The sequence below is a fragment of the Chaetodon auriga genome, chromosome 17 (assembly GCF_051107435.1).
Source record: "Chaetodon auriga isolate fChaAug3 chromosome 17, fChaAug3.hap1, whole genome shotgun sequence".
Classification (NCBI taxonomy): domain Eukaryota; kingdom Metazoa; phylum Chordata; class Actinopteri; order Chaetodontiformes; family Chaetodontidae; genus Chaetodon; species Chaetodon auriga.
The window spans coordinates 6,074,112-6,087,246 of record NC_135090.1 but is presented as its reverse complement, the minus strand read 5'-3'; the positions used below and the strand labels follow the sequence as shown (position 1 = coordinate 6,087,246).

General features: G+C 40.5%; 1 protein-coding gene across 1 annotated transcript in view; it reads right to left on the bottom strand.

The window, feature by feature from the left end:
- The window catches only part of LOC143335705 (CMP-N-acetylneuraminate-beta-galactosamide-alpha-2,3-sialyltransferase 1-like), a 56,658-nt gene that overhangs the window by 9,920 nt on the left and 33,603 nt on the right, over nt 1-13,135 (bottom strand). Inside the window, exon 3 of the mRNA XM_076755282.1 lies at nt 10,156-10,349. Coding sequence (XP_076611397.1) covers nt 10,156-10,349 — 194 coding nt within the window. The remainder of the gene's footprint in view (nt 1-10,155; nt 10,350-13,135) is intronic.

Genomic DNA, 13,135 nt, shown 5'->3' with positions numbered 1-13,135 from the left:
CATGCAACAAGGACAGATGACTCATTCTCAGTAGAGGATTGAAATTCATAGTTTTTCCTGGTGACAGATATCTTGACCAGTGATTTATAGCAGGACTATAGGGAGGCTACAAGTAAAAAGCGTCAGTACTTTGAGCATCAGCTTCACTCAGCTGAAGGGACTCTTAAAAGCTCAAGCTGAAGCACTGTTATGTCTGCACATATTCTAAGTCCTTCGTGTTTTTATAATTTAGATGTCTGTGGGTGAACACGACCAAGACTCTGCATAAGATCAGAGGGACTGCACCAAAAACATCAAGGACTTCACTCCAGATAAAAAGAAGACCATGCATTAATGAAACATCACTGAGCCAGGTATTTTAATTGTTTAAAAGGGTGGTTTGGGCCTAATGGAGCACACTTGTCTGTGTGGATTATGGGCTGCAGATGTGATGTCTATGCAATGTTTGATCTAGTATATTGACGTCAGTGCTTGGTTATTACAGATAGAATAAAAGTTTGAATTACGGTGGAGCCCCTAAAAAAAGACCTGAGCTCCCATGAAAGCAACCAAAGTTCCAGTTCGGGAGGTCTCAAATTAAACCAAATAAACTCCAATGTGCCGGAGTTTTAAATGTGTGTGGTCAGCGTGGCTGACGTTATCTTGCCAGTAATGGATAAGACTGTGGGCTGCTTTGTGGAATTGTTTTGTGTCTTTGCTAAAGTGTGTATGGATTTGATGTCAGGTAGATCAGTGAACAGTGACCAGGCTCCAAACTGGTACCGGCCCATGGGGCGTTGGTTACTGGTCCACAAAGATGTTTTCAGAAAAGAACTGACATCTCCTTCCTGCTCCACCTCCTGCCAGTCTGTGCACTTACTGCCAACCTTAATGCTTATGACCACACACTTCCCCCAAAACTAAACCTTCGCAGAGAAACACCTTCCAGTAACACTTATTTCGTGGTATAACACTTCTTATAGAGTGGTGGCAGTGGCTGATAAGGCAGCGATAGCCTCTTTCTCTCCCTCCTCATCTCATACTATATATATTTTCTGTCTTTCTTCGTGTTTTCTGACTTCTTGATGTGAGTCAAACACTAATATAAAACATGTAAGGGATACATTTTAAAATAGGTCAGATCATATTCCCAGGACTGACAGCAAGCTGGTTATCCTAAACATGTTGTCAGCTGGTTGTTATTAGCTAGCAGCAGCTAGTAGTTTTGAATGTGTGGGTGCAGGTCAAGACATCATTTACGTTAGTCCTGGGCTACCTCAGATTCTGGCACATTTCATTATGTGTATTGATATTAAATGTCTCCTTTTTGACATTTGGTTTAGATTAGAGGAACATCTGCAAACTGGCTTGATGTCATCAGATTCTTACATCAAGGCAAAGTGAATCACCATCATTTCTAGACCAGTTGACTATTTTTAGATCTCTGAATTTCCTCACACCTCTCCATTTCATTGAGCCACTCATAAAGGTCTGGTGCTGTTCCTCCCATGTCCGTATAGTCATTCCTACTGATGGGTTGAGGCAACACAAAATGACGAGGCCAGATATCAGCTAACATGAATGCAAAATGTCAAGATGATTAGCTAAAGTCAAACAAAATGGCAACATCGTTTGATTATCAGACCATGACAGGGTGACCACATTTTCAAACTACCTGGACCTTTAGTTGTACCGCACATTCATCCACACGGACATGTATGCAATTATACACACACCACAGGCGTTTCCATCAGGGTGGGGGACAATTATTTCTACACTTAGCACACCTACCGAGCACACCTTTCAACACCACGGACGCCATGAGAGCAGTAAGCCTCCTGGAGTTCTTTAGAATAGACAGACTTTCTCTTTGGCATGCCAGCTACCCATTAGCATACTGACAGGTTCTGTCAGAAAGAGCCTATGACGCTTGACTATGATGCACTGACTAGCAACAGCCTTGACAGCAACACATTGATTGACTGACACACATACAGACAAACCAGCACTGGATTCAGACGTGTGGTCCATTGTTTGTGTTTTTATATTGGATTTGGTATAATGAGTGGGAGAGAACATCATAAACATCTATGTAAGCTCTGACAACAAAAGTAGTATTATAATTATTATCTTAATTTTGGCGAAGGCTGGGATTGAAAACTGGGACATTTCAGTGATTTACAGATATCTGTCAGGACTCCGAACACTCAGTCTGAAACCAGGACAATCTCAGATGAACCTGTCTGGTCACTGTAGGCTATTGATCAGTGGGTACAGGTTGAAAGATGTCTGTCTGTGGAGGCTAACTAATTGATGAGAGCTACATTGCTTCTGCTTACGTCTTCTTATTTTCAGACAAATCAATGTTCAGTTATGACATTAAAACATTGTCTGAGATTTCTGGCCTGTGCACTTTTCTCTCTCTTTTTTTTTTTTCGTCTTCTTGAAAAGTGAGAAAAGTGAGACTGTGTTGCTGATGTGATTAATGGAATCTTTAATGTCAAGGCTATTTGCCTGCCAGCAGGCTGCTGGACATTATTTGTCTAATTATTATTCATTTGCTTGAGAATTCTCAAAGCCATGAAGCACAGTAGTCCATAGCATGGCCCTGTGCTTCAAGGTGCAGCCAGATCATGCTTCAACACTTCAAAGGTCAGTGGTATTTCAGCAGCCTACTGTCTCATTTCTTCACAGGCTCACGAGTTTGCTGCTGTTAGCGCTGCACTCCTTTGTAAGCCTGACTTGTGTGTACATTCTCAAAATGCCTATGCAGTTCCGGCTGACTAACAGTCATGATGAGGAATGAACGCCGTGTACATCTTTATCAGGTAAGTGAAGCAGTGAGGCACAGAGTCTCAGGTGTGGTTTTAAAGCTTGAGACTTTGCAATTAACAGGGCGAATACAAAACCTGCACTCAAAGTGGCACTCAAGGTTGTTTTGAGAACACTGTGGTACTCTGCCTGTTTGCTGTAGACGGTGTGGACTGTTGAAATACCAGCAGCCCAGCTCTGTAGACCAGGAGACCAAGAGAAAGGTTGTCTCATATACTGTAGGTGGGTAGCAGCATGTTGCAATCAATTCTTGATCTAATAGGTATCCAGTGAAAAGCTGGAAGAGTAAACCCTATCCAGTTTGATCAAAAGTTTAATGTTAAGCTCTTTGCCAGCCTCCCAAGTAAGATAGCCAACAACAAAGAATGTCCTTTCCCGACTGACTGATTGCTCTTAATTAAACACACATGCACAGCCCTCACCATGCCTTAAGGCTCACAGCAAGGAGCTCTCATCTTGCACAATGTGGGAACACATAACGAGTGCTCCCTCACACTGTGTAGCACATTTGTTCAGCATTCACTTAATGAGTACGTCTGTAGTTGGGCGAACACACAGGTTTTGCTGACATTTTGGGTGCTGTCACCTTTGTTTTCACCTCCAAACGAGTGGTTTAGTGCCCTGCTGGACTCATTTGTAGCTATGTAGCTGCATCTTCAGTGAAAGGATTGATTGCCGGAGCGATGCAAAAGTTATAAGGCACAGTTTAATTACATTTTCCTCTAACAAATACTTGATTTTTGAAGATTTGTGCTTGCCAGAAATCCAACAGGCTACACAGAGCAGCCAGAATTAGTAATGCCAGCAGCTTAAGTTGCCATTCATGTTCTTCTTTCTTTCACTCTGTGCGGTATGAAATACAATCTAATTAATGCACACGTTACATTTCACTCAGCTCCGTGATCCATCACCAGCAAGAGGACATAAAAATACTCAGCAAGACACAATCTTCACTGCTATGTCCATATATTGTTATCTTTCCTATTCTTATGTTTGTTATCTGGGTGAGCAGTTATGCTAAGCTACATTAGACACAACAAACTACCCACTCAAAAAAAATAAATAAAAAAATAAGGTGCAAGTAATGCCACCTGAAAATGATCTGCAGTTAAAGAGGCAATCATTCTAATTCATGTTAGAAGATGAACATTTGATGGATGCTCTTAGGTTAGCGTGGGTAGCTCAAGTGGCAATCAAGCCCCTGCACTCTATAGCAGATAGGTGAGCAAAGGACAGGACTGATTGCAGAGTGGATTGTGCACAAATGAAAAAAAGTATTAATTAGAAATTTTAGTAAAGGTGTGTCTTTGAAAGCACTATTACTTTTTTTTCCTCTATAATACTAATGATAATGTTAATAATGCTAATGCCAGTAATAATAATAATGAGAAATAATGCAAAAACAAACTTCAACACTAGAGCTCTGTTCAAGTGTTAGGGCACTGATTACAAAGACCAAGTGCAGCTTATCTGTCCTTAGTCAGAGGTTGCTGATGCTAAGAGCCAGTTGTAAGGATTCTGGTCATTCGTGAGCCCTCAGGAACGTATCATTATGGTAATAACACTCTCACAAAGGAAGGACAAAGTCATTTTCTGAATTTTGTAAACAGGGTTAAAGGACATCATTACTAGTTGCCTGGCAAACCCAGAAGACGGCTAAAGCTAGAAAGCTTGCGTATTAGTTGTGAAAATCCTACTTTTAAAGTCCATTTCCAGCGGGAATATTGAGTCACCAATGTGACGTGCCTACCTATTACATCTGCTGGCTTTAAGATCCATCTTAATGAAGTTATTTGCAAGGGCTTACATCATCGTGTAGAATATGAGCTTGACTGATCCTCAATTCAGCAGAGTAAATATGAATGATGAGACAATCACATAACCAGAACAGCCTACTTCTCTCCAAATAAAGTACGCTGGTGTACCCACAGGGAATACAAAAGAACTGAGAGGATGTGACTGCATATGATCAGATATTCTGTGATTGAAACAGATGTGGGTGATTATACTTTTGTAAAAATGTGAGTCCGTCTTTGTCTGGATTCTGAGACTTTTCATTTAAATGTATTCTGGACAGAGTGTTGCCCTCAAGCATGTTGCTCCAGTTTTATGAAATATGTATTCCACACCTTAGTGTTAAACTGCTTGTTCCGGTGTAGCCAGGGTGACCTTTTGGCTCAGCACCGTGGCTTCCAACCAAGAATGACTCCAAATGTGATGCTCAGGCAAGAATCAATAAAAAGAAAACAGCATATTACCAAAGCATGCTTCTGCAGGAAACTATTCGGCTAATAGTAATAACTCTTGTCTTGGTGCTGTCCCTGTCATGTGGTAATTGAATTGCTAGACAATGCCATGCGGCTGTCGCAGCAGGGGCTGGCAAAAACAATGAGTGCAGTAATGTGGCTTTATATGGAGGCAACATGTCACAGCAGGATGACAGAGCCATGCTGGGATAAATTAAGTGCCATACAGCAATACTGCGTGAAATTTGCTTTCAGATATTTCAGTGGTGCCCTGGTTACCCTCTTGATAAGATCTTCATGTCATCCACATCACCATAAAGCTCATTTGCCATCAATCATGACAGAGTGACGAGACTCCGTTGACTTTCCAAACAAAATCCAGCTGTTATTCTCAAAAAGTGCGTGTTTGAACAGAGCCACTCGCGTCACTGCCAACATAGCATTACCACAGCTATGTGCTCTCCACTCCAGAGCGTGATCACTCAGGAGCTGGATCCACTTAGCTTGAGACAAAAATATTCTTTCCGCCTAGAATACATTTAGAAATAGATTTCGAGAGCTGACCGTCTAATTCATCCTGCACTTATCCTACTGACAGCAATACGAAGGAGAGCCAGCTGGACGTAACGTTGATGTTGACGCTGATATGCTTGATGTTTCTGTCCCTCCTCCGGTTGCCAGAACATGGATGACGGGGGACTAAGTTACGAGTTTGAGAAGCAGCACATCTTCTGTGATCCATAGCTCCTTTTTGATAAGGATAACCTCAAACAGGACGAGGTTTGGAAGGAAATCTGGGAGCTGTTGGGAGTAACAAGAAAGTAAAGAAAGCTTGAACTTAAGATAACTATGTTAGCTATGAATAAATAACTTAGACACTCAAAAAATCAAAAGCACCACCCATGAAAAAAAACAACAAAATTAACTCTGTGTCTATTGTATCATCAAAATACGTATGTAATGACAGACATTCAAAATTCCTACAAAGACAGCAACAGCGAATCTCAACATAAGCAACTTGCCTAGCCTACATACAGTTGGCATCTACTTTACAGACACATTCTCACTCATTGGGATGCTTGGTCAGGACCGCTTGGTGTTACTTTTTAAGGTAGATTTTCAATGTGCACAACTCCGTGGTCAAGCTAGCAGTAATAAATATACAACATCCAGTTAGTAATGTCCACTTAGACATTGCTGAGAACAAGAATAAACACTGTTATGGTCTGTCATGGTTTTGAGTGTTAGTTTTCTTATTTCCTGTTCTATGTTGAAAGTTTACCTCATGTGTCAACTTTTGCTTTACTTCCTGTGTTTTCCCGCCATTGTGATTGCTTGATTTCCACCTGTGCCTCATCAGTCCTCCCTCCCAGTGTATTTAAGTCAGTGTTGTCCCCTCTGTCTTTGTCAGATTCTTGTCTCACCTCATGTGTCTGTATTCCAGTCGGTCCTGTGGGTCTTCCCTGTGCTTCTTGAGATTTTGGACTTGTGCTTTTGTTTGTCACTGCACTGCTTCTTTTTTCCTTTGTTGGATTTGTACTTTTATTTTGGTTTGGACTCTCACCTACCTCACCTCCCCATGAGTCTGGATTTTGTTTGCATGTAATTTAAATAAATTTATTAAAGTGCACCAGTTCTGCCTTTGTTTAGTCGGCATTTTGGTTCAATCCTTGGTTACCTCTGTGAAACTTTATGACACAATCACATTTTGGTTAGGCTGAGGGCCCAAAACCACTTGCTTAGGTTTAGGAACAGATCATGGTATGGCTTAAAATAAGTACATTACTCATGTGCATTAAGGTATGTATGTTATGTTCCTTCACTTCCAAAAGAAATCAGTCTTTGCTTTGTTGGTGTCCTGGATGAAAGTCCTGTGCTGGACCCATCCAACAACCCCAACCTCCTTTACAGGTGGACTTTTCTCTTTTTATTTTATGTTATTTGACGCATAGGGAGTGAGAACAGGCTGTCTGTAGGACTACCCTGCTACAGGGATGCCCAGTGCCTTAAAAGCTGACACCAAAGGGTGTAAGAAAGGCTTGATTCTTTGCATCAATCAGAGGATGCCTATGGAAATGTGACAGTATTTGAAGTATTTCGTGTGCACTCGAGTATTGTCACTCACATACTTATCCTCTTTGGTGTGTTTTCCTGTATGTTGCATTAAATCTCATTTTCCTCTGCTCTTATGTTCATGCTATATTTACACAGTTACTGTTTTGTCACTCCCCTCACCTTTTGAGATGCACTTTCCATTACGCTTAATTGATCTTGATGTGAGACAAGCATCCAGCAGGGTGGTTTTGCTTGTTGCTTGTTTCCTCCTTATCTGCACTATGTACATAAGCGACAAGAGTAACTGTGATTTCCTATCTCTGTGTCTTCAACTCTGTAAACTTTGCTGTATTTTCACATTTACCAGATAAAAGCATTGACTTTGTGTCTAAAATGTGCTTTTATCTGCAATCAAGTACTAATTGGAAATGGGTATGGTGTGTACCTTTTTAAGTTTCCTTAAGATGTCCAAAAAATGTCCAAGTGTATGCATCTGCCTTTCAACTCGTATGTCTTAGAAGAATAAAAACCTAATTAAAATCTAATTTGAATAAATATGATGACTTCGTTCTTCAATCAACACATCCTTAAAAAATAATTATTCAAAAGCCACAGAGCTCATTTGTGTCTGTCAAAGGCAGATGCAAAGGCTCTTTTCATGACTCAGATCTATTTGACCACTTCAATCTGCTGAGTAAACAAGAGGCTTTAGCCGATAGGCCAATACCGCTCAATATTCATAATGGTCTAAAGGGGGCTTTAGAGGATCTCTGTGAATTGCATTGTTGATATTTGACAGGCAGTGGTTTTGAGTTGCTGCTCACACCCACACTTCCTGTCATTTCTGAGCTGATATCTTATCAATGTCATTGGTTTCAAACATTTAGTTTAAAAATGTCTGTCATCTGCTGTCACGCGTGATAAGTATCGTCTACATCATCCTGCTGCCTCCTTAAGACAGTCATTTCTGTGCAGATACAATCTCACGACGCTGAAGAATTTTGATTCTTATATTGTACTTGTAGTAGATGATGCGATCTCACACTCTAACATTATTTAAAATTGTTATGTAATATTCTACGAACAGTTCAGGGGAATACGACTCCACGCTTGAGGGATTAGCGTAGCATGCCCTTGCAGCCTTTAACAAAACCTGCAAAAAGACAGCCAAGACTCAAACCTGTGACTTGTACAGCCTGGGGATATTGCATGAACATTGAACTGTCTGAACAGGACTGTTTGTTTACCCTTTAACGTCCAAATTAGCTTTATTTTATCATAAAGCCAGCAGTTTTGCAGCAGAAAGCATACCCACAACCCCTCAGAGAAAATCTCCTTGTCGTGTTTTCCATCTTTTCCAATTCATTCTCTGCGGGGCTGCAATTGGTGTGACAGATAACGGGGAGCGACAAACTCTTGTTTTCTACCACCCTAAGGCACGGAAAAAACACATTTGAATACTCAAACTGTATTGTTTTTAATCTGCTGCTTTGTTCAGATACATCTCTCAAATGTTTATCGAATGCAGAACAAGGGTCTGTGAAGTGAAATCTCCGACCACACCTCTGAGCTGAGTGTAGGCTGGGACACAGCAGAAAGACAGAGGGGGAGACAGTACATAGCCAGCGAAATGAAAGCTTTTTCAAGTGTTAGTGCTTCTGCATTAATAACTGATTAGACAAGCAAACAAAGCATTGTTACTTGCATATAATATAAGGAATGTGCTGTAGCTGATTTGATTAAATACTTAAGACTGGATCAGTGCTACAGGAAAAGCACACTAGCCTAAAACTTTGAGCTAAAACTAACAACAAATCTATAAAAAACAGTTTTTGTTGGTCCAGTTAGTTAAAGCTCACTGTCGGGTCAAGATGCTGTGATTTGCATGTCATTTGTCCTGTCACCTCTCTACTGTCCAGCCTTAAATGAAGGCAAAAATGTCCTAGAAAACACCTGTTAAGGTAGATGTTAAGGACAATTACAGTCCGGGCTAAAACTGCACCTTCTTTTACATGAACACTTGCCAGTTTTCATAATCTTCTATTACAGTGAGTATCATTGGGTTTTGAATATAAGAAGAGCTCAGATTGAGTTATACATCTGACATATGTTAGTTATCATTGGTTGCATGTACAGTTTACTACCAAGTGGGTCTTGTTTTTGTAGATTTGACCATCATTCACATTGGTAATATAACTGTACTCACAAAGTTAATGAATGACATCAGGTTTTAAACCCCCATTTTAACTGAATTTGTTGGAAGTTGAATGGAAAGTTGATGACCCAACTGTCAGGTCCAAACATGCATCACTGTTTACATACTGACATCCAGATTCAACTTTGACCTGCACTTGCTGTAGCTGCATGCACACACATTTTTCCTGTGACCTGAGGGCACAGCCATAGCCAGGATTTTAGAAATACTGAGGTCACAAGTCCAAATTACCAAACATAATCACATCTCCATCCCATAAACATTTCTGACTATCCACCAAAACCACTTTTTCCACATTTTCTTTATTCATGTGACTGTTCGACTATAAATCTGTTTGTAAAGTGGTGATCTAAATGCTGGTTCAAAGCCCTCTGCACACTCACTGAAATACAATTTTGTATATTGTTCATAAACAAATACTACATCTTCTGTAGTAGTCAAAGTAGTCAAACTCAAAGTAGTCAAATGATGTGATACTAAACAATAGCATAATGAGCCAAATTTCAAGAAAAAAAGCAGAAGACATGACTCAGTTGTCGCAGTATAAGAAGTACTACCAACATTTCAGGCTTCATTTTTACCTCCAGACAAAGAGGTTTAGATAAATAAATAAACAGTTGTCTTGTTTACAACCAGATCATCTTCCTTGCCCTGTTTCTTTGTTTGCATTTTTTACTGTATTTCCAAAACGTCAGGATGTACTTTGGTGGGAACCATGTCATTACAGATAGAAATTGACAGTGACAAAAATGAATAAATGTCATAGCAAATGTCAGAAGTGTGTGACTGCTATTTTCAGTCACACCGCAGATTGGCATGCTAACTGACCTTATGATGAAATCACTGGAGTCGATGAGACCGCCATACTGGGACCCTTTCAGGTTCCCAGAGTTTCCCACCACGGAACATGTCCTGCAGCGGTCGGGGCCGGCGTCCATGTAGAGCACCTCATCAGGGATGACCTGGAACAGCTCCTCCACCACTCCGCTGTAACTGGCCGGCTTCTTCTCTGACTGCAACCACTGGTGACACAGCAGAGACAGGCCTCAGAGAGAGCCACGGCTCCGGGGCCACTTTAAGTAGAAGTGATTGAACAAGGGCAGCGGAACTCGAGACACCGAGCACATTTCTGAAATAACCTCAGGGGCGGCTTAGCTTCGTCTGCAGGGGCTCTTTTAGCCTGGCCTCCTTCTGGTGGCTTTGAACTCGGAGAGACAGCAAATAAATGCAGGAATGTGTGTGCACTGTATACTGTTACATATTGTTCTGTGGCAGCTGGAAACAGGACGGATACAGAATGTTCTGCAACAATCTCTCGTGAGTTTTAATGCAGAATTTTACTGACTCATAGCCTAAATATTTTTGTGGAGGCTTTTCCACCTTACCAATACTATTCTGAGGAAACCATTTCCTTACCTTTTGTGAACTTCATTTGACACTGAAAATGGGCAATAAGTTATTATTGATAGAAATATAGCTTTTCATTGTAAGACTAAAACTCTAATTAGGTATAAACCTTAAAAAAACCCCCACATATTTTCTGTCTAATTAGAAACTCTCTTTGACAGAAGTCACATTTTGTTGTGTAACAAATGTAAGTTTTCACATGAAGCAAAGAGACCGGGAACACCTGAAAGGTCACGCCCTTGTCTTGCAGCAGCACAGGCCGAACCATCTGGCCGGGCTATCGTTAATAAGTGACACTTGCCTCATCAAGCTCCCTGTGAGAAGCATTTCCTGAAACAAGTAGTGACAGGAGGCAACCTTGCAGTAATTTTTCTATTCTTGCCTCTAATTGGACATGGTGTGAGGTGAATGTGGGAATACCTAAGGCACTGGATGCCTTCCAGACCAAGGCAGGATAATTGTGTGACATAAATTTTGTGAATAGGCTTTTCTAATTTAGAGAGCTGTACTCTAATAATGGGAATTACAGAAAGTACAGTATATATTGGTTGGACAGAATTAAATCAAGGCTGGTATGTAGTTAGTAATATATGTGACATGAAATCTAATTAACAAGAAAGTGGATTTAAACAAGAGATCCTCAATAAAACACTAACAGCTATTGTATCTAACATTTCTGGGATCATTTTAAAGTTTGGTGTGATTCCTGTGGATGACTGGCCAAATGTAGGTGGCATTACATCCATTAAACTATTTTCAGTGGAGCTCAAATGGAGATTGATATGAGGAAAAAGGTTTAAGCTGCACTAACAGTAAATACCAAGTTTTTGTGTCAATCACTCCAAATCCAAAGGTTTTCCCCTCAAGCAGCCATTTAACAGTGACACAGAGCAATCATACAGGTGACAAAATCCATCATGGAATAGGTAGAGATATCAATTCCTCCACTGATGGCAGTGTCAGGCAGCAGTGTACAAATAAAAACTGGAGAAAAATTTGTCTTGTACTGTACATTTGCCAGATAGATATTTATCTTACTTCAACAACTTGCAAAGAAAAGGCTGAACACGCATTAACATATTGACTCTAATTCGAAAGGAAGGTTTTTATGAAGCAATACCACGATGACCAGAGTACGTGACTGTTCAACCATTAAAGGCACACTCCCGTCTCATAAAGTGGGTGTGGTGAGATTTGAAAAGGATTGGTCAAAATTTAAGCAGCAGAGGCAGAACAGACCCTCAGAGATATCCTGGATTTACTAGTCCACAGTGTGAATCAAGCTCCAGATACACTGGATCCTACGCTTCCCATAATGCAACATAATAACATCAGCAGGGAGGCTTAGCTAGAGATCTCAATACGTCAATATTATTATTAGCCTGTACAGTTTAGTCTACCATTATAGGAAGGATAAAAGAAATAGTTCAACATTTTGCCTACCAACACCTATAAAGCTCAATTATTAATTTGTTATGGCTTGTTTATTGTCACCATGATGTTAGGCAACCAGTGGCGACTCCAGGAAGTCGCTGCAGTGCCAATGATTAACAGAACCACAACACCAATCTCTGTGTTTATTGAGTTTTAGACATTCTAGTAGGCATAATTTGTTAACTGTGGACAGAACCAGGTTAGCCGTTTGTTCCCGCTCTCAGTCTTATGCTAAGCTAAGCTAATCACCTGCTGAACCTGGCTCTATATTTGGTGTACATGTTATTGGTCTTCTCATCTAAATCTCTGCGAAAAAAAATCAGCCAACTCAACTCTGGTCATATAAAAGCCAAAGGTAACTGCAACGGGTTCATGTTCATTCTTTGAGGGCTGAAGAAAAGCATTCCAGGAAATGCTGGTGAGGGGGCTGTAGAAGTAAGTACACCAAATAAAAGTAGAATGCTTTATTATTCAAGCGGCAACCTCCAGGGCTGAAAAATAAAGCCAACATGGAAGTGCCAAAAACTGTAGTTCCTCAAACGGTGATTTGTGGCTGGCTCCAGAATGAATCAATCCCCATAGACCCGCGTATTAAAATGCCAAACATTACAGCAGAAATAAAACTGTTTACAGCCTCCTACAAAAAATGGTTTTGGTCTCTATATCGAATCTAAAAGTAAGTGAATGGTTATAGTAACACCTAAACATTCAAGTTATGGTGGAAAATATCTTTCTTCACCTATAGACTGAAAAATGGTGAGAGTGAACAACACTTTCCATATCCACCATCTCACTTGTTAAATGTGAACAAATTGTGCGTGGGAGCTTGCTTCACAACTTGATCCTGGTGAGGATCTCTTGGATTTGAAACAATCAATGTGGCAAAAACAAACACTTCTTGGGAGCATTACAGCAGCGTGTGATCTCTGTTCTTTATTCATGTTCTCTTCAGCACCTCATCTGCTCC